Consider the following 22,808-nt stretch of genomic DNA (forward strand, 5'->3'; position numbering starts at 1 on the left):
ATTGGTTTGTTCCAAGTCACGTGACTTTCAAGGTTCCGGCGGTCAGAACAAAAAACATGGCGGACAGTTCTCTCATTTTTAGTGAAAAATCAATATTTTGACTTAGTTTCTGCATAAAAATGGCTTTTTTTATTTTTTTATTTCTAGCGAGAAATACATGTTTTATTTTCTAAATATTCACTCAGTGAATGTACATAATCACTTTGTATGTTGGAATAGCCACGGGATATGACGGAAATGTATGTATATATATACTGTATATTATTACACTTCATTACAGACACAAAAAAAGACACAAAATGACCAAAAAACACACAAAATGACCAAAAAAAGACATTAAGTGACCAAAAAGACTAAAACACATTAACACATGAACACTTTAACACAGTGGAGACAGAGCTGACTTCCAAAATGATTTGGCGACCCCCAGAAATCATCTCGCGACCCCAATTGGGGTCCCGACCCCAAGGTTGAGAATAGCTGCCTTAAAGAATTGTCACTAGCACTTATTGCTGCATTAACAGCTCTTACTGCACTAAACCTTGATTGTTTGTTTCTTCTTCCTGTAAGTCGCTTTGGATAAAAGCGTCTTCTAAATCAGTAGTTCTCAACCTTCATCTCACACGCACAGTTCAGATCAGACAAACTCAGTTGATACGACGAATTTTGGACAAATAATGAAGCAGACAACAACTAAAACATCTCTCTGACCAAAATGACCAAAAAATTACATAAAATTAAGCAAGAAAGGACTCAAATTGACCACAAAATGAGAAAAAATGACCACAAAAAGACACAAATTGACCAAAAAAGACACAAAATGACCAAAAAAAGACACAAAATGGCCCTAAATAGAAACATAATAATCAAAAAAAGACACAAAATTACAAAAAAAGACATAAAATGACCAAAAAAAGGAAACAAAATGACCAAAAGAAGACACAATATGACCAAAAAAGACACAAATTGACCACAAAATTATCAAAAAAGACGCAAAATGACCAAAAAAGACACAAAATGACCAAAAGAAGACACAATATGACCAAAGAAAGACACAAAATGACCAGAAAAGACATAAAATGACTAAAAATAAAACACACAATGACCCAAAAAAGACATGAAATGACCAAAAAAGACTAAAACACATTAACACATGAACACTGACTTCCAAAATGATTTGGCGACCCCCAGAAATCATCTCGCGATTGGGGTCTGGACCCCAAGGTTGAGAATAGCTGTGCTAAATGACTAAATGTAAATGCATAATGACAGAGGAAAAGGTTGAGGACGTTGGGAACGTCAGTAGTGTTGCACCAGTTTGAGCTTCACAGGTTTCTGATAGTACCGATCTGATGCCAGTGATTAATTAATAAGCTGGATGCTAAAGTTAGCAATTAGCTCAAAGCAGCGCTGTGCCTCAGTGCAGCCTCACAGAGCTGCTAGCATAAACAAGGCTAGCATGGCTGCAGACTCTATGTCATGTTTTATGACATGTACTTCCTGTTCCTGGTGACTTTGAATGCACTATTTGCCTTCAGTTCACCAGGACACACATTGTATGGACACTACAAAGCAAATGTAAAGTCTGCTTAACGTTTCATTTTCTTACCTTTGATGACATCATCCTGTCAGAAGTTATAAGTTAAAGGACACCTTGTTTAATACAGCAATTAAAGTATTCACACAATAGACACAAGACTTGTGCTCAACCTTTAACACATAATTATCACATTTCTGTTGACAGTCTTGCATCTATTCTGTCAAAGTTCAAAAGCAAATTGAATCCCCCTTTACATTTTAATTCGTATATATTTCAAAAGACCAGATGCATAAACAATGCAAATGCACAAAGCTTTGGTGTTCATAAAAGCATCACGTAGGGCGACAATTAGTGCAGCTCATGTTAAACACAGACCAGGTGTGCATATGAATATTTAGTAAAGTGGAGGATGATGAAAATAATTGACTCCCATCATTATTCTTTTACGATTTTAAATATATGTGCATGATTTTATAGTCAACACAGCTATTTTTATAGCTAGATTTATAGATGAATTGATTACTTTTGTGTGGTCAATTTTACTATCCTACTTATTGGAGTCAACTTTTGGTGTTTTGCAGTTCTTTCATCTTCTGTCTCAACTTGTTGGTTCATATTTTGATGATAGAGATATAACTATGGGTGTACACTGTTGGAAATAAAACAAAACAAGCGGAAGTAATAGTTTTCAAATTAATTTTTTTCATTAGGTAATTCATAAAAACAAGTAGGGAAGAACTTTCAGACTAAACTTGTGTTTGTTTTTGAGTTATGTTATGAGTTTTTGCAGTTTAATTTTCATGAAATATAGTCCCCAATTTCCTTTTTTATTGAAATGATACGTAATTGAAATAATTTGTTTTTTTCTTTTCATAGTCACGCCTCAGAAACACTGCAGGCCTGAGACTCATTTTTGGTTTTAAACCCACAATTTATGACTTCAGGATATGTGGGACTCGTTTAGTTTCGTTTACCAGGAAAAGAATGAGCAAGACAGTGTTACAGGAGATTTGTTTTTCCTGCATTCATTGACAACATGTAAGTGTGTGTGAGTGTGAGTGTGTGTGTGTGTGTGTGTGTGTGTGTGTGTGTGTGTGTGCGTGTGTGTGTGTGTGTGTGTGCGTGTGTGTGTGTGTGTGTGTGTGTGTGTGTGTGTGTGTGTGTGTGTGAGTGTGAGTGTGTTAAACCGCTGCACACAGCTGCCCCTGACTTGCCAGCTGGACACCAGACGACCCAGGCAGCAGCAGCAGCTGGAAAAATGGACAGAATGTTCTAAAGAGGAGAGGAGAGTGTGACCCAGCCAGACGGGCTGAGAGGCTAAATGTTGCTTTTCACATCAAACCTCTTCCATCAAAAACGCCGATCCTCCTCGCCAGGGCTGGTTCTAGGCAGCATGTATGAGGGGGCAGGGGGCATCATATGTATACATCATGCTCCAGCTAGGGGTGGCTGATAAATACCAAAGTAACAAAGTACAAGAGTACCTAAATACCAAAGTGATGAAATACCAAAGTAACTAGTTGTTTTTTTGTTTTGTTTTTACAAAATCGACATAGTATGACCTTTGTAAAATTTTTGGACATCCCATAATCTGGTGTTTTTCTGTCATTTTTTAAAAGATCATACTATAACATGTATCAACAGAGTATAATTGGTCAATTTTTTTGCATTTATTTCATGCAATTTTTCATTTTAATTTTTGACAAAAATTGACATCCTGTAGTATGACATTTTTTTCAAGGGTGTAATTTCTGGCCATATTATGCGGTAATGTATATCAATAGACTATAATTGACCCATTTGAAGCATTTTTAGTTGTTGACTATACATTCTATGTCATACAATTTTTGGACATCCCAAAGTAACTAGATACAAAAGACTATAATTGGTCCATTTTAAGCATTTTAGTGATTTTAATATTTGACCATTTTGACCAAAAATAACATGGTATAGTATGACTTTTTTTTCTTCCATTTTTGGACATCTCAAAATCTGGTGTTTTTCTGTCGTTTTTTTTGACAGACTAAGTGAGTAGTTACTTTGGTGAGAAATCCTGTGTTTTTTTCAAGGCATCGGTTTGAGGGGGCGCTGCCCCCTCTTGCCCCTGCGTATAGCCGGCCCTACTCCTCTCCCCACTCCCCTGTTTCCATGCTCCTCTCGTCCCTGTAGGGCAGTGTGTTGGTTAGAGAGGATATGTCTCATAATACAAGGCTTAAAATTCAATATATAGTGATACATCAGAACGCTGTAAGCAAGGCAGTATATATCACATTTTTATTACAAAACTTCTATGCAATCAGAACTTTGCATTTGTCACAGTCGCTGTGAAATCCATCATCACAGCACTGGTTTACGTGCAATCTGAGCAAAGTAACTACTAGTCTGCAGGAAGCATATCTTTGCAAATATAATGTGTTTATTTGTTGTATTGAGCTCAGCTGTTCATCTGATGGTTGTTTGTTGTGATTATTTGATTTGGCACTTTTTTGCAGATGCACGGCTCATTCTCACTTCCTGTTTATCTGCAGATGGTTATCGATGCGGTTGTGTTTACTTTCTGTGTACTGTACATATCATTAGGGCTGGGAGTTTAATCTTTTTTTTTTTTCTAAATAATAATCAAGATAAATGATTATTATGTTATACATTCTGTCTCACTCTGACCACATTTACACATGGTTTTAACATGTGATTGGATCACAGGTGGTAAGCGCTAAATAAAAGTGTAAACAGGCCCGTTGTGATCAGATCTCTAACCACTTGCAGAGGACTCATCATCATGCAGCCATGTGCTGGTCGTTCTGGTGAAAGAGCGCCAATGTTGTTAAAAATGGAGAGGAGCAAGTGGAACCAGATGTCTAATCCTGATTTAAGCAGAAAATTCAGACCAAAGAAAACTTGATGACTCATACCGTAACAGGCTGTTTACAAGGATATTGCTAGAAAGATAGCACTGGTGACTGGAGTTGTTGTTGTTGTTATCATAATAAATATATGCGGGGCAGTTTCATGTACATTATGTGCATGACGTTTAAGTAGTTAAGTGTTGAGAACGCTGCCAGTTTAGCTAGTGAGGTGGTCACGTTATGCAGGAAATGCAAAAGCATAACAGGAGTAGAATTAGCACCACACCATCATTCTACTGAATTACTACTAAAGAATCATCACTAGCACTTATTACTGCACTTATAACAGCTCTTACTGCACTAGACCTGGATTGTTTGTTTCTTCTTCCTGTAAGTGGCTTTGGATAAAAGCGTCTGCTAAATCAGTAGTTCTCAACCTTGGGGTCGGGACCCCAATTGGGGTCGTGAGATGATTTCTGGGGGTCGTCAAATCATTTTGGAAGTCAGCTCTGTCTCCACTGTGTTAAAGTGTTCATGTGTTTTAGTCTTTTTTGGTAATTTTGTGTCTTTTTTTGGTAATTTTGTTTCCTTTTTTGGTCAATTTGTGTCTTTTTTGTCATTTTGTCTTTTTTTTTGTCATTTTGTGTCTTTTTATAGTCATTTTGTGCCTTTTTAAAAAAAATCATTTTTTGGTCAATTTGTGTCTTTTTTTGTGTCTTTTTTGGTAATTTTGTGTCTTTTTTTAATAATTTTGTGGTCAATTTGTGTCTTTCTTGGTCATTTTGTGGTTTTTTTGGTCATTTCGTGTCTTTTTTGATCACTTTGTGTCTTTTTTTAGTCATTTTGTGTCTTTTTTTGGTCATTTGTGTCTTTTATTGGTCATTTAGTGTCTTTTTTCGTCAATTTGTGTCTTTTTTTTGTCATTTTGTGTCTTTTTTTTAGTCATTTTGTGTCTTTTTTTGGTCATTTTGTTTCTTTTTTGTATGATCTGAACTGTGCGTGTGAGATTGTGTTCAGTGAGGAGGAAAAGGTTGAGGACGTTGGGCACTGGTGACTCGAGTTGTTGTTGTTGTTATTGTTGTTGTTATCGTAATAAATGTATGCGGGGCAGTTTCACCTTCTAGTGGATGTGTTGTAGGAGCCCTTAGAGATGATGATAGAGGAAACCAGCTCTATGATGCTTTAGTTTTGTCTTTTACAGTCATGGAAAAATATATTAGACCACCTTTGTTTTCTTCAATTTCTTGTTCTTTTTAATGCCTGTTCATTTCCATGGTTTTCTTGATAATAACCAAAATCATTTTCAAGAAAACCATGGAAAATGTCTAGATGTAAACTCTTAAATTAAACTTTTTGGGCTATTTTTGTTGTTATCATTATATTTGTCCAAACAAATGAACCTTTAGTTGTACCAGGCATTAAAGTGAACAAGAAATTGAAGAAAAAGCGTGCCTAATCATTTTTTCCATGACTGTATATATAATATATATTTTGACATGTATAAGTAATCTACCTTTAGTTGTATATAATATTTTTTTCCATGACTGTATATCCAACACACCACTTTCCTCTCCAGTGGTGCACGTTCACCTGTTTTTGGTGACTTACTGACTGGAATACGTTTGAATATAGTTTACCCAAATGTTGAATACATCTTTAGAAGTTTTCAGTACACTGTAAAAAATGTTTGTAGAAATTACAGTAATACATTGTCAAACTTCATGAGAAATAGGGCGTACATTTGGAAATTGCGTATCACAGTAGTACTCACTCTTAATTACCGTAAATCAAAGAATAGCACAAAACTTTAACTTTTACTGTCATAAACTGTAGGAAACGCACAGTTTTGCTGTAAAAATCTAACATTTTTATGTAAAGTTATTTACATAAAGATATTTACATTTAAATTTACGATACTGGACACTGCCTAGATATATATTTTATTTATACATATATTGCTGACAGCATTGATAATGTTGTGTTTTTGTTTTAAGTATTTTTCTATATTGATATTTTGTACTGTGCAACTGGAGGAGGGCTGCTCCAAACAAAATTTCGTTGTCTTGTACAATGACAATAAAGTTCTATTCTGGTATTCTATACAGTAGAAAACCCCCTCACTGTATTTTTTACGGTGAAGTTCTGGCAACCACAGCTGCCGGTATTTTACCGTACATTTGACAGATTATTTTTTACAGTGTAGGTTGTGGCAGTGCACGACAACATATCTGATAGAGTTTATTTTGGTTGGACCACTGAGGGGTTAAACACAATGCAGTGAGCCACTGGCTGCTACAAACCTTTACATCTTTCTTACACTCCTCCTTCCCTCAGTAAGGAAAGTACCGACTGCTCCTGAGACAGACCTCCTCTAACGGCTCCGGCAGGAGGAGCCGGCTGGCAGCTCTCACATGAGGCAGTGCAAAGAGAGGCCGAGCTGGGACGGTCCACAGTGGGCCGATTGTTCTCCAGACCTGGCCTGTGTCGCTCACCGCCACTTCCCCCTGATTATCCTCTCCTCCTCCCCCTTCACACCTGCCTCCTCCTCCTCTACCTCCATCATCTCTAACCACCTTTTATTTTATCCTGCTGCCCTCCAACTCACTCAGGCCCCGTTTACACCAGGACGTGCCTTTCGTTTAGACGGTGACGGCGTTTTTGGGGCTTAAAGACGCAAAAATCTGAAACCACCCTCCAGAGTGTAAAAGTTAGATCCTCTCCTCCGTAGCGTGTCGTCTACACTGACAAGACACAAAACTCTGATCTGATCTGCTCACGTCACGTATGTGTTTACGTCACATACATGCTCCAGGACAGGAAATAAACAAACGTGGGATTATTTCCATGGTGGGACCTTCAAGCTGCTCTGGCAGCTCTAATAAACTTACAGGAGTCTTTCCACCAAATGTCCAGGATATGTACAGATAGTATTAGTGAACAGAGAAGGATCTGGAATTACCTCCATCACATTCTGGATGCAGCGATTGGTGGGAGGAGCCAGACGGCTGTGAACGAGACCTGGGAGATCTAGTGATGGAGGAGAACTTTGTGGAAGGAGGAGTAATGGACAAAAAAAGACACAAAATGACAAAAAAAAAGACACAAATTGACCACAAAAAGACACAAATTGACAAAAAAGACACAAAATGACAAAAAAAATACACAAAATGGCCAAAGACAAAAATTGACCACAAAAACACGCAAAATAAGCAAAAAAAGAGACACAAAATGAGCAAAAAAGACACTAAATGACCGAAAAAGATGCAAAATAACAAACAAAAAAAGACACAAATTGACCACAAAAAGATGCAAAATGGCCAAAAACCAGCCAGACGGCTGTGAACGAGACCTGGGAGATCTAGTGATGGAGGAGAACTTTGTGGAAGGAGGAGTAATGGCAACAAAAAGACATAAAATGACAAAAAAAAGACAAATTGACCAAAAAAGTCACAAATTGACCAGAAAAAGACACAAACTGGCAAAAAAAAAGACACAAATTGACCAAAAAAGATGCAAAATAAGCAAAAAAAGACACAACATTACTGAAAGATGAAAAATGACCAAAAAAGATGCAGAATGGCCAAAAAAAAGATGCAAAATGGCCAAAGAAAGACAAAAATTGACCACAAAAAGACACAAATTGACCACAAAAAGACACAAAATGACAAAAATCACACAAATTGACCACAAAAAGACACAAATTGACCAAAAAAAGACACAAAATGACAAAAATCACACAAATTGACCAAAAAAAGAAAAAAATTGACCACAAAAAGACTGGCCAAAACCAGCCAGACGGCTGTGAACGAGACCTGGGAGATCTAGTGATGGAGGAGAACTTTGTGGAAGGAGTAGCTGATGAAAATGTGTGGCGTGAAAACTTCTGCATGCCCAAAGATGCTCTTATGGCTTTAAGTGATGCCGCCTGGCTGCATACAATCACATTTCACACACTTTAGATCACCGTATGCAGCAGATTTCCTCCTGAAAACGCTCGTCTAAACGAGGAATAAAAAGTGAAGACGAGACGCCACTTTTGTGTCTTCTGTTCAGACCGTCACCATGTAAACGGAGCCTCATACAGGTCTGCACAGCCTTCACACATAAACAAAGCAGCAGAGGGAAAAAAGAGGGGGGAGTGAAGCCTGGAGGAGGGAAGGAGGGAGGGAGCAGTGGAGGGATGAGGCTGAAGGGGATGAAAGCGACCACAGAGCAGTCTGTGTTTAGTGGGTTAGTGGAGCGCTGGCCTTCACTTACGGGGACTTGGACCACTTCACCACCACCAGGCAGCAGATACCAATCAGTCCCACCATCAGACCTACATCACAGTTTTCAGCTGCAATCTTTTTTTTTTTTTAAGTTTCTCATTTTTGTGAAGGGGGACGAAGGATGAAGTCAAACGGATATAAATCTGCTCTCGTGGTTTCTTTGTCTTTTTCATTTCCTCCATCTCTCATTTATGTTTTCCCTCTGCAGAGCCCATACCCTCCTCTGCCCCAGCACACTGTAGTCAATGAGGAGTGTGTGTGTGTGTGTGTGTGTGTGTGTGTGTGTGTGTGTGTGTGTGTGTGTGTGTGTGTGTGAGTGTGTGTGAGTGTGTGTTCTCATCCTGCAGCTCAGAATAAGTGGCACCAGACAGGCCTTATAAGGAGTGGTTAGATCATTGGCCACACCGTTAGTAAAACAGAACCATATGTGTGCCGTGTGTGTGTGTGTGTGTGTGTGTGTGTGTGCACACTGGCCTATACCTCGAGTAAGCTTTACTGTGTGTGTGTGTGTGTGTGTGTGTGTGTGTGTGTGTGTGTGTGTGTGTGTGTGTGTGTGTGTGTAAGTAAAACCATGTGTGTCCTGAGGTAGCTGAGAGAACAGGAGCCTGTTGCTAATAGTCATGGTGAAGGTCACATTATATAGTCATGTTAAACACAGACACACACACACACACACACACACACACACACACACACACACTTATACACACACACATACACACACTTTCTCTCGACTTAATCTCCTCTTGTCTCTGCTACGTTGCCCATCAGGTCAGAAGAAACGTTTCTATAAACAGTTGAGTTGTACACACACACACACACACACACACACACACACACACACACACACACACACACCTGGCAGTGACGGTGGGAGTATTACATAAGGCGGTGGAGGTGTGAGCGTAGTGTGTGAATGATCAGCTCGTCGTGGGTGGAGCATCTTGTGTTGTCCTTCTTCATGTGCTGATGGGTTTAGCAGGAGATCTCGCTCCCTCTCTCTCCGTCTCCATCGTTCTTACACAGCTTGTCTGGAATGTACAGATGTTTCCTTTTGGGAATGGGCGTCCTGCTCTGTTCACACACACTCACACACACACACACACACACACACACACACACACACACACACACACACACACACACAGAGAGAGAGAGGAGAAAGGAGTGTACATTCCCATACACTCAAACACACATATTCCCGACTTTGATTTTTAATTGTTCCAGTGAATCTGCTGTCTACTGAACAACTCAAGGCCAGCAGGATCTTGTCGTCTCTCTCTTGTGCACACACACACTCTCACTCACACACACACACACACACACAGACACACTGAGAGTGTGTTTTGTCCTCCCACAACCTCTGGCTTCTTGTCTTCTTGTTATTTTCTCTCCTTTGTGTCTTGCTCTCACGTGCAGCTGAGGCTTCGTCTCTCTGCAGCTCACCTCCAACACTCAAACCAGTCAGTTTCTCAGCTCCTGACCAGTTTATCTGGTGGTGGTGGTCGATGTGCTCATGTTTATTTCCTGTCTACCCTACACTGTAAGACTTTGCTGTAAATTTACAGTAGAATTATAACAGTAACTTACTGTATTATGATTGTACAGTATATTGCTGTGAAAACAATGCATTGTGGGAGTTATCATGATTGCGCATTCCAACGTTCAAAATGTTATTTTTACAGGAATTTACTGTTTTCATCTGAGCGTGTCCGGAAAATAAAGCGGTTATTTTCGAAAAGAAGAAAAGTTTTATTTAATTTCTTTTTTGTCTGGGCTGAAATAATCACAATGTGTTGTTTTTCCAGTAATCCTAATATAGAGTTTAAATGGATTAGTTGTAACATAATTTAGGGTTAAACATTTAAACGTCACAATATTTTTTCTTCGTCACAAGACAGTTTGTCAGTAAACGGACCTGTATTTCTATAAAACAGTAGAGGAACTGTAAATTTTACAGTAACTTACTGGCGAAACTGCTGCCAGTAATTTACTGTAATTTTACAGTAAAAAGTTTTACAGTGTTCATACTGTTAGGGCTGGGCGATTAATCCATTAAAAATGATAATAATTGAGACTGAATCTTGTTGTGCATTCTGCTGCTCTAGTTGTGTCTCGTGTTATGGATCCAGTGTTTTCCCCTGTTTAGGTTCAAGCTACTGACTAGAATATGTTGAATATAGTTTATTCATTCTGTTGGATCTATCGAACATGTTCCCCCTCTCTTCTCAGTACTGGTGAAAGAGAAACGATGTGTGCAGGGTGTTCAATTATAACCACCATGTGTGAGAACAGAAGAAAAGGTGTGTTGACGTGTTCTGCTTCACAACAGGCTAAAAAAGGAAGTCTGCTATCTGAAGAAGTATAACACATGAATATATTGACATTTATAGTAATTTAATTAAAATCAGATTATCAGTCAACTCACATCTTCATTCTGCAATGTTCAACCACCATTATTTGTTAATATGAGAGGTTCATAGATCCAATATTAAAACTCCTGAACTGTTTGTCGCCCTGATAATATTAAACAGGTTTGATATTTAGGAATCAAAATATGAATGATAATAATAGATAATAATAATAATAAAATAATTCAGTACTTCACAAGCAAAACCACAATAGTAAATAGCCCCTTTCATAGTGCAAATGCCACGCTATATTGCTTTCATAGTGCAGTCTGGCATCTCGGAACGAGGTGGGAGCAGCAGCAGTGCTAACAGTTAGCTCTGTAGCGTTACAGTGTGTATGTGCTAACAGGCTAACAGTTAGCTCTGTAGCGTTACAGTGTGTATGTGCTAACAGGCTAACAGTTAGCTCTGTAGCGTTACAGTGTGTATGTGCTAACAGGCTAACAGTTAGCTCTGTAGCAGTACAGTGTGTATGTGTTAATAGGCTAACAGTTAGCTCTGTAGCAGTACAGTGTGTATGTGCTAACAGGCTAACAGTTAGCTCTGTAGCAGTACAGTGTGTATGTGCTAACAGGCTAACAGTTAGCTCTGTAGCAGTACAGTGTGTATGTGCTGCAGCAGGATGTGTTCACTTAGTGAGTTTTTGTTTACAACAAGCACTGGACACTCACACGCACAGTTAGCGCGCTGGTTTGTTTACAATAAGCAGCAGATGCTGTGCACAGTTAGCGACGGCGGCCGCAGTGAGCAGTGATTGATGACTGTCAGAGCGAGTGGGAGGTGTGTTAGACGTAATGCGGCACATCAAATATTCTGCCTTGCCGGGATGTCCCGTTCATGGTGGTCCCGCTTCCAACAGTTCCACCAATTTTCCACCTCTGTAACTACCTCTGGAGGCAGAACATTGGTGGGATCATTTGATCCCAGCATCCCGGTTCAGGTTCCTTCATATACAGGCGAGGCATCGCAGAGCTGTAAATGTTCCGGCGTGAAACGGCACTATGAACTAATGAGAGATGATCCAGAGCGTGACTCACCCGATGTTGACTTTTGAAATGATGATTCTTACTGCACACACACCAAAACAGTGAGCAGTGAAGTTGTCCTCTGCATTTAACCAATCCTTTAATATTTATACATCTTAGCAGCAGTGAAGCATATTACTGCCTGGCAGTCCTGGGATTCCACCAGACAACCCTGGTTCTCTAACCTCGAGGCCACCAGCTGCTATAAGGCTGCTATTGGTCCCTTATTTCAGATGGAGATCTCCTCTTTTTGCTATGTATTTTGAAAGCGCGGTGCATCTGGGGCTTTACACCGGCCAAGACAGTTATGATTGGATTAAAGAAATGCAAACAAGCCAGAGTTCTTCCCCCTCATCCCAGAATGATAAAGGTTGCAGCCAGACCTTTCTGCAGCACTAACACAGACCTGTGGAGATACTGTAGGTTTGGCTATGCAAGACTAGGCCACTGACGATGTTGCCATCAGTAAATATAATATCAGTAAATATTCTCTTTACTGCTCTTATTGCACTAGACCTTGATTGTTTGCTTTTACTCTTCCTGTAAGTCACTTTGGATAAAAGCGTCTGCTAAGTGACTAAATGTAAATGTAAATGTAAATATTCTAGCCCTTAAGGCTAACGTAAACTAGCATACTTCTGTTGATTAAAACTGAGAGTTAAAATCTCAGCTTCAGTTCTTGCTGAAGAATAAACAACTTGTGTTGAGCGCATCTCGCCAACATTTTCTCATACAGACTGTTTAGTTTTGTCTCTCTGCAGAGTTTTACTACTGAAGGTGTTGCATCACGTCACTACATCTGCCTCCCCATGAGATCACTTGAGGCAGTTGCATTGTTCCCTCCGGTAGGATAATCTTAATAATAGTCTGTGATTATTATCATTATTTTCAAATCTTGGACTGTGTGTTTTTGAAGAACATCTGTTGGTCCTTATGTGCGTGACGCATCCTGATATTAAAAATGTGTTAGAATTTGTTTACAATTTGTTTTAAACTGAGCAAACAGACTCAAGTGGCCATTCAAGAAACTGCAGTTTTTGGCTTGTTGTTGTTTGGATCAAACACACACACACACACACATACACACACACCTACCACACTAACATTGACATACAATGCAGTGCAATAGGTTCAGTGATCCATAGTTCTGGTGAAAACAATAAGTATGCGAACTGAAATATTTAAAGGTCACCAATTTCAAACAGAACTTTGTTTGTACTTCCTAATAATTGATATTTAAAATATGAGACATTTTCACCCAGAAGTCACATGACTCCAGTCAGATTGAGTGAAATATTTGATGACTTTTGAATCAACTTAAAAAAAAACCTGCAACTCGACTTGGACTTTAACACCAATGACTTGTGACTTCACTGGGACCTAAAAATACCTGATACCTTCCCCCAAGCCTACTTTTTAAAAGAAAAAAATAATTTTAAGTTTAGTCACATTTAACACATTTAGAAAAAAAGGAAACAAAATGACCAAAAAGACACGAAATTACCAAAAAAGACACAAAATTACCCAAAAAAGAAACAAAATGACCAAAAAATGACACCAAATGTCTAAAAAAGACACAAAATGATGAAAAAAGACACAAAATGACCAAAAAAGACACAAATTGACCACAAAATGATAAAAAAAGACACAAAAAAATACACAAAATGACCAAAAAACACACAAAATGACCAAAAAACACACAAAATGACCAAAAAAAGACATTAAGTGACCAAAAAGACTAAAACACATGAACACTTTAACACAGTGGAGACAGAGCTGACTTCCAAAATGATTTGGCGACCCCCAGAAATCATCTCGCGACCCCAATTGGGGTCCCACAAAATGACTAAAAAAAGACACAAAATGATGAAAAAAGACTCTTGATATTTTTCCTTTGCACCTTTACTTTTTAAACTTGCCCTTGCTCTACTGTGTGTGTGTGGTTTGGTCCATCTGATTCTACCTGCAGCAGGAAGCTGCTCCTGCAGCCTCTCATGGCCATAAACTCATGATCTACTGTGGGATTAACAGCTTGGTGCTGCTGTGACTCACTGAGTCAACATGCTAGTTCTCCTCATGTCTCTGGCTCTAAACACTTCACATCACAATTTCCAAGTCTGCATTCATTAGCTTACAATTAAGAGTTACATCATGTCCAAATTCCACATGACAAGTATGTAAATAATATGTTTACAACATGTTAACGTATATAGATTTATTGTTTGTTTTTTTGTTTCTATAGTTCTCTTTATTTGCAGGGTCTCAGACAATACAACACACCTCATTTTGTGGAAACTGACCCACTTTCCTTCACTTTCTCTCTAGTAAAATATGAACTAAAAATCAAACACTACCAACTAAAAACAGCAGGACATAGAATAATCCGTTACGACTCATTTTACAAAACCTGGTCAAAATGGACAGAATATGTTAAGCCTACAAGTTCTGATTTTATATAAAACTGTCGTTTAACTAACAACGACTGCTGCAAAGAACGATGATAAGAGAAAATGATGACGCTGTGTGATATTGGTACCCCCCACCCCAACTGTTCCTGTTCTTTGTTCTGTATAAAATGTTTAAAAAATTCCTCAATAAAAAGTGAATAAAAAAAAAAAAAGAATAGTACATTACTCACATTCTGCAGATGAACACAGCAGAGCAGAGCACCCCAACTGATCAATTTTAGTAGATCAGTTGATCATTTTTGTACAAAAATCTCAGTCCAGAAGGATCCATTGATCCACCACAGGCCTCCAGATATTAAAACATTTCTGCTGTTATCATGCAAAGTGAACGTCAGTTTTTTGAGTGGTAGAATTCTCAATATTTCCTCATACCAGTCTTCCAATGTGGGCGCCTTCTCAGATATCCAACGCTTCAAAATGACCTTACTTGCTATATACAGCAATATCCCAATCAATTTAACATTGTGCTTATTTTTAGTGTTAGTCACATCAGCTGCCATAATACAAGTCAGACCCAATCTGGTTAATTATAGTATTCTTTATTTCTTCCCAGAAGTTTTGCATCTTTAAACAATTCCCAAACATCTGCATGTAAGTCCAGGCTCCATGTTACACTTCATGTTGGCTCAGCTTGGTCCACAATAGTGGTGTGCAATGTAATCTATGGATTAGTATGTTGTAGTTATGGCGGATCTCCATGCATGATCATCAATCTCCTGGACCATATCTCTCTGCTGCTGTTATATTCTGATATATGTTGTGGAGTCTTCCCGTAGTACAGTAGTTCTCAACCTTTTTGAGTCGCGACCCCCAATTTAACATGCATGTTGTCCGCGACCCCCACTCACTGAACACAATCTCACACGCACAGTTCAGATCACCCAAAAAAGACACAAAATTACCCCAAAAAGAAACAAAATTACCCAAAAAAGAAACAAAATGACCAAAAAAAGACACAAAATGACTAAAAAAAGACACAAAATGATGAAAAAAGACACAAAATGACCAAAAAAAAACCACAAATTGATCAAAAAAGACACAAAATTACCAAAAAAGACACAAAATTACCCAAAAAAGAAACAAAATGACCAAAAATAGAACCAAAATGACTAAAAAAAGACACAAAATGATGAAAAAAGACACAAATTGACCACAAATTGATCAAAAAAGACACAAAATGACCAAAAAAGACACAAAATTACCCAAAAAAGAAACAAAATAACCAAAAAAAGACACAAAATGACTAAAAAAAGACACAAAATGATGAAAAAAGACACAAAATGACCAAAAAAGACACAAATTGACCACAAATTGATCAAAAAAGACACAAAATGACCAAAAAAGACACAAATTGACCACAAAATGATAAAAAAAAAGACAAAAAATACACAAAATTACCAAAAAACACACAAAATGACCAAAAAAAGACATTAAGTGACCAAAAAGACTAAAACACATGAACACTTTAACACAGTGGAGACAGAGCTGACTTCCAAAATGATTTGGCGACCCCCAGAAATCATCTCGCGACCCCAATTGGGGTCCCGACCCCAAGGTTGAGAATAGCTGCCGTAGTAAACTGAGAGTTTGATAATGTATCAGATGGATCTGTCTAGAGCTGAGTTAGGATGTTCTCTAGAAAATGAGTATTTGGAGCTTTTTGATATATATATATATATATATATATATATATATATATATATATATATATATAAATGTATTATATTGGAATATTGGTCAAGTGGTTGCTGAAATGTCATTAATCATCATTATTTTGGTGAAGAGTACATTATGACTTTTATTAGGCTTTAAACTCAAAGACTCACTTGGGACCGTCACTGTTTTTATCCAACAACAGCTGTATTATCATCACACAGATGAAACTAACCAGAATATCCAGAACATTTTCTCACTGTTGTGTTCTTCAGCACATCTACATCTCTCTGCTGTTATTTATCTCCACATCTGTTCGTATGTTTCTTGTCTTCCCCTCTCCTTTGCGATCATTACATATGATTTCCCAGCACTTACACAACCATTTTCTATGGTAAATTACTTGCAGCGTCTGGTAATACTGTCTGAGTGTGTGTGTGTGTGTGTGCGCCTGCAGTCTTGCCCTGTCATGCATTTTAAATGTGGACATGTTGGTTTGTTTCCACAGAGATCTTTCCAAGAACCACATCTCCTCCCTTGATACCAGCCAGCTAGATCGTCTCTCTGGCCTCCGAGAGCTGTGAGTACACACCATTATCTTCATTATCTTCATAGTTTCACCTATCTCAACTCCATCTAACTCCATCTATATATATCTATCTATCCGTCTTTAAGGTATCTTCAAGGGAACAAGATCAATGTTCTCCCCAGAGGAATCTTCTGCTGTGGGCCTCTTTCAATCCTGTGAGTATAAAGTCTAGAAAAGAAGATGAAGACCTGGCAAAGCCAAGGTCAGGAGGAGAGGAGGAAGAGGAGGATGAAAAAGAGGGAACAGTAGAGAGAAAGGATTGGTTTAGTCTGGATTCAAGTAGGCACAAATCCCTGGAGAAGGAGAGAAACACACATACTGTAGACTGCACACACACACACACACACACACACACACATGCACGCACACACACACCAATCACAGCATGATTAAGTTCAATTACAGCTTGCTGCTCCAGGCTCCTGCTCCCTCCTCCACCCTCGCTCCATCGCTCCCTTCCTCCATCCATTACCTTATTTCTTCCACCCATTGAATGGGCGTTTAAACACAAGTGTGTGTGTGTGTGTGTGTGTGTGTGTGTGTGTTGAGAGAGGACTTTGGTGGTTTCCATCAGTTCCTTCCAAAACCACCACACAACGGCCCCATTATGTAGCTGACTGGATGGAGGAGAGAGGGAGGGAGGGAGGAGGAGAAGGAAAAGGGAGAAGTGGAGTAAAAAAGAAAGAGAATCATGGAAACAAAACAGAAAGAAACATCAAAAGTCTGACTGCGATCTCTTACTCAGCACTTTAGTTGTATGGGATTTACTTTCTTTTCAGTCCGTCAGCTTCGTGTTATATATCTGATTTATATGAGTCATTTTTTTGTCGAGGATGTGAAAATGTTACTGTCTTTGATTAGCACGAATAAAAGTCGTTTTGTGTGACTGCATCAATTTACAAGCTGAAGATAATCATGTAGAACGAGCAGATTCACAGATTAATTCATCCAGTGACTCAAGTATTGGCTTCAGTTCTTTTAGTCAATGACAAACCCACACCACGTTTATTTTTGCCACAATGACAGTATCATTTAGTAGTATTTGCCACAGATGAGTGCAGTCAAAAAAGTGACTAAGGACTTGTTTTAATGTCAAGTGTGATTTGTGTTTTCTCTTTTTTTTCATCAGCGATTTAAGTAACAACCTAATCACCACCACCGAGGAGAGAATATGTGACAACCTTTGCAATTTAACTCAAATGTAAGTCAACACAGTTCATTTATTTCATCATATTGTCTCTCAAAAAAGTGCTGGGTGGCAATATTAAGATTATTATTATTATTATATTAAGATGTCTATTGTACATTTTTCTACATTGTTTCTGTTGCTGACCCTGAATAGTTGACGATCAGTGGTAAAAAACATTTCGATCCCTTACTTTACTTTACTTACTTTTACTCTAACTAAGTAAAAGTACTATGAAATTACTCCACTATAAGTAAAAGTCCTGTGTTCAAAACTTACTGAGGTAAAAGTACAAAAGTATCAGCATCAAAATGTACTTAAAGCATCAAAAGTAAAAGTACTCGTTATGCAGAATGGACCCACTCAGATTGTTTTATTTATTCCAAATATAATATTAGATTATTTGTATTGATGCATTTATGCAAGCAGCATTTTAATTTTGTAAAGATAAGGCTCATTTTAACTACTTAATATACTGTTATGAGGATTCATTTAAAATGTCTCATGACTCTAAATTGATCATGTTTTATGTTAAATCTTGACTTGAAAAGTAACTAAAGCTGTCTGAAGCTAAATGTAGTGGAGTAAAAAGTATAATATTTGCTTCAAAATGAAGTGGAGTAGAAGTATAAGGTTACAAATGTGGAAATACTCAAGTAAGGTACGAGTACTTCAAAATTGTAATGAAGTACAATACTTGAGTAAATGTACTTAGTTACTTTCCACCACGATTCAATCTAAGGAGCCAGTTGCAGAAAATGTGATTATGGAAAAAAAGGATCATTACATTAGCTCTATATAGGGCTGAATGTCTGATTTTAATAGGATAAACATACAGTATAGCCTATTTAGGTATACGTTTCAGCCCATTATTAACACAATTTATAAAAAATGTAAAATAACTCATCTGCTTTCAATCAGTCTCCTTAGTGTGCGTGAATAAATCACCATGGTAGTTAAATATGAAATTTCCCACCTGTAATAAAAATAAAGTGTGAAAATTAAACTTAAAAATGTAACCCTTTGATGCACAACATAAAGACACCTTTGTTGGAATAACTTTATTTTTATTAAAACAGATCATTATAGCCATTTTTCCTTTCATACTTTATGAAGAAAAATAACATTTTTGTTTTATTACATCAAGTTTACACACATGGGTCAAAAATGACCTTGTGCATTAGAAGCATTTAGTGATACAAAAAAAAAGGGTTTTTATTCAAAAAGTAAGAAATGACAACAAAAAATTAGGACGTATGATGATCAAAGACAAGTTAATTGAGGAAAACCTGGAATACTGAATGATGAAATTGATTTATTGCAAAGGGGGGGGTCACTTTAGACCAGCTATTCTCAACCTTGGGGTCGGGACCCCAATTGGGGCGCGAGATGATTTCTGGGGGTCGCCAAATCATTTTGGAAGTCAGCTCTGTCTCCACTGTGTTAAAGTGTTCATGTGTTAATGTGTTTTAGTCTTTTTGGTCACTTCATTTCTTTCTTTTTTTGTCATTTTGTGTGTTTTTTTGTCATTTGTGTCTTTTTTTGATCATTTTGTGTCTTTTTTGGTCATTTTGTGTCTTTTTTGGTTATTTTGTTTCCTTTTTTGGTCATTTTGTGTCTTTTTTGGGTCATTTTGTGTCTTTTGGTAATTTTGTTTCCTTTTCTGGTAATTTTGCGTCTTTTTTGGGTCATTTTGTGTCTTTTTTGGTCATTTTGTGTCTTTTTTTGGTCATTTTGTGTCTTTTTTGATCATTTTGTGGTCAATTTGTGTCTTTTGGTAATTTTGTTTCCTTTTCTGGTAATTTTGTGTCTTTTTTGGGTCATTTTGTGTCTTTTTTGGGTCATTTTGTGTCTTTTTTGGTTATTTTGTGTCTTTTTTGATCATTTTGTGGTCAATTTGTCTTTTTTGGTCATTTTGTTTCCTTTTTTTGGTCCTTTTGTTTCTTTTTTGGGTGATCTGAACTGTGCGTGTGAGGTTGTGTTCAGTGAGCGGGGGTCACAGACAACATGCATGTTAAATTGGGGGTCGCAACTCAAAAAGGTTGAGAACTACTGCTTTAGAGCATGTTGTGCATCAAAGGGTTAATCTAGTTATAAACATATAGAAGTACAAGATGTACAATATGTCTGTTAACACGTTTAAATAAGCAGAAAGTTTCCAGTAACTTCGCCACCTACACACTAGATGAATGAAGCTCTATTTCAGACTGCAGTGGGAGGCAGTGAGTAGTAATTATTCCTCACCAAAGCTTTACATCAGACAGGAGTTTTTCTTCTCGTGCAGAGTGTAAGAGCAGCAGAATAGTCGGTAATAGACACATGTCACATTATTTTACTTCCATCTGCTGCTCGTTATCTTCACCATTGTCTGCACAATATTTTATCTCCTATTCATGGACATTTTTAATTTCCCTTGACACTCTAGGGCTTTTTTTTTTTTTAAACTAATTGATTTTCTTTCTCCTGTCTAAAGCTTTCCAATATCAATAGAAATATAATGAAGCAGAGCTTGTTATTAATAACACCTGTGGTATTTCTGCAGTGAAAAACCAGGATGTTTGCCAAATTAGTAGCTTATGGCGCCGCTAACAGCTGGTTATCGAAAAGTTGTTTCCTTATGGTAGAGTTATGATTTTTAATGCTTTTCTAAGTCTGAAGACATTACGTGTAAGATACAACATTGGAAAGAATCGTTTTATTTTTGTTGGAAGGTGTATCTTTGCACTTTTCAGCAGGATGTAGCTGCTATGCTAACTGTTAGCTAACTCATCTTTTTTATAATTTAACTCCATAAAGAAAGAAAACAAGTGTACATTTCCAAAAATGTTGGAGTGTTATTTGAATGCAAAAGCAGAAATTAGTTTCTTTTTTGTGTTTTTGGACAGACAAGTGGCTAGCTCGCTACCGAGCTAATTCAGACATGCTTTCATGCAACAATAGGTACAGAAAATGAGCAGAACTAAGTTGTCACTCATCTGGCGATAGCAATGTGCTTTCCTACGCTGTTACAAGAGTGGTTGACCAATTTTACTCATTTTACTGGCATTTTACTAGCTAGCAAACTAGTTAGCTTACGTGGTGCTCACTTATGATCTTTAAATTAAGTTTTGTAGTTTAGGACATTGGTGAATTTTGTAATTTTGTAGATATGTAGATCTTTTAAAATACATGTTTTTTGTTTGTTTGTTTTTTTCATATATATCTTTATTGGGTTGACAGGACATAATACATATTCAATCAGAAAAGGTACAATTCACCCATTTCCCCCCCTTTTAGAACAACCCCCCGCCCCCCGAACCAGAGAGTTACATTCACATAAAATAAGCAAAAAACAATAAATAGTAATGATAATGAGAAAATACAACTCTCTCCCCCTCAAAGAAAAACAGGAGGGGTGAACGGTAGCCAAATAAACAATAATAAAAAGACATGTTTACATTGAAATAAACAACCCTATACAAGTAGATGGGGCCATTTGTGCTGCATTCATGTGGTGACAGAATAATTGGAACGATGAGTTTCAAACTAAGGACGTTCACGTCAGAACTTTAACATTTGAACATGGTGCATGCCTTGGCGGGATTCTGCAGTTTCAGAGTGCCCTTCCTGTTTTTATATTTTAGCTGTTGATGGCTAATCTCAGTGAGTGTCGTCATGTTTCTCCTCCTCCAGAGACCTGAGCGGGAACCCGTTTGACTGTGACTGTAAGCTGTTCCGGCTGGTCCACTGGCTGCAGGGTAAAGGGGTGCGGGTTCGACGCCCGGACACCATGCTGTGCAGCCATCCTCCAGAGCTGCGCCACCAGCCGCTGCTCAACGTCAGCCTGCTCACCTGCGGTACGAAACCATTACACCAAATTACCTGGGGGCCCATTAAATGACCAGAAAAAGACACAAAATTACTAGGAATAGACACAAAATGGCAGAAAAAAAACTAAATTACTTAAAAGACACAAAATGACCCAAACAATACACAAAATTACTAAAAAAGACACAAATTTATTAGAAAGAGACATAAAATTACCAGAAAAAGGCACAAATTAATTTTAAAAAAGACAAAATTACTTAAACAAAGATACAAAATTACCAAAAAAAAGACACAAAATTATTTTAAAAAAAGACACAAAATTACCAAAAAAAGACAAAGTTATTAAAAAAAAGACACAAAATGACCAAAAAAAGACACAAAATTACAAAAAAGACTCAAAATTACAGAAAAAAAACTAAATTACTTAAAAAAGACACAAAATGACTAGAAAAATACACAAAAAAAGACACAAAATGACAGAAAAAAACTAAATTACTTAAAAGAAGACACAAAATGACCAAAAAAAGACACAAAATTATTTAAAAAAAACACAAAACTATTAGAAAGAGATATAAAATTACCAAAAAAAGACACAAAATTAATTAAAAAAAGACAAAATTACTAAAAAAAGATACAAAATTACCACGAAAAAACACAAAATTATTAAAAAAAAGACACAAAATTATTCGAAAGAGACATAAAATTACCAAAAAAAAGACACAAAAATGAATTAAAAAAAAGACAAAATTACTAAAAGAAGATACAAAATGACCAAAAAAAGACACAAAATTATAAAAAAAGACACAAAATTATTAGAAAGAGATATAAAATTACCAAAAAAAGACACAAAATTAATTGAAAAAAAGACAAAATTACTAAAAAAAGATACAAAATTACCAAAAAAAGACACAAAATTATTATCTTTTTGTTAACGTCGTCATAGAAACAAGTAAAACAAACCTCCAACATGCGCAATAAAGGGACCTTCCACACACAACACGGTAAAGTGCCATTA

The 22,808-nt window shown here is 37.2% G+C and overlaps 1 protein-coding gene across 1 annotated transcript in view; it reads left to right on the top strand.

The window, feature by feature from the left end:
• The window catches only part of pkd1a (polycystic kidney disease 1a), a 155,196-nt gene that overhangs the window by 27,697 nt on the left and 104,691 nt on the right, over positions 1–22,808 (top strand). Inside the window, exons 2-5 of the mRNA XM_059348971.1 lie at positions 16,720–16,791; positions 16,887–16,955; positions 17,930–18,001; positions 21,659–21,822. Of these exons, the coding sequence (XP_059204954.1) occupies positions 16,720–16,791; positions 16,887–16,955; positions 17,930–18,001; positions 21,659–21,822 (377 nt within the window). The remainder of the gene's footprint in view (positions 1–16,719; positions 16,792–16,886; positions 16,956–17,929; positions 18,002–21,658; positions 21,823–22,808) is intronic.

Source organism: Centropristis striata, chromosome 1 (genome assembly GCF_030273125.1).
Source record: "Centropristis striata isolate RG_2023a ecotype Rhode Island chromosome 1, C.striata_1.0, whole genome shotgun sequence".
NCBI classification, from domain to species: Eukaryota; Metazoa; Chordata; class Actinopteri; order Perciformes; family Serranidae; genus Centropristis; species Centropristis striata.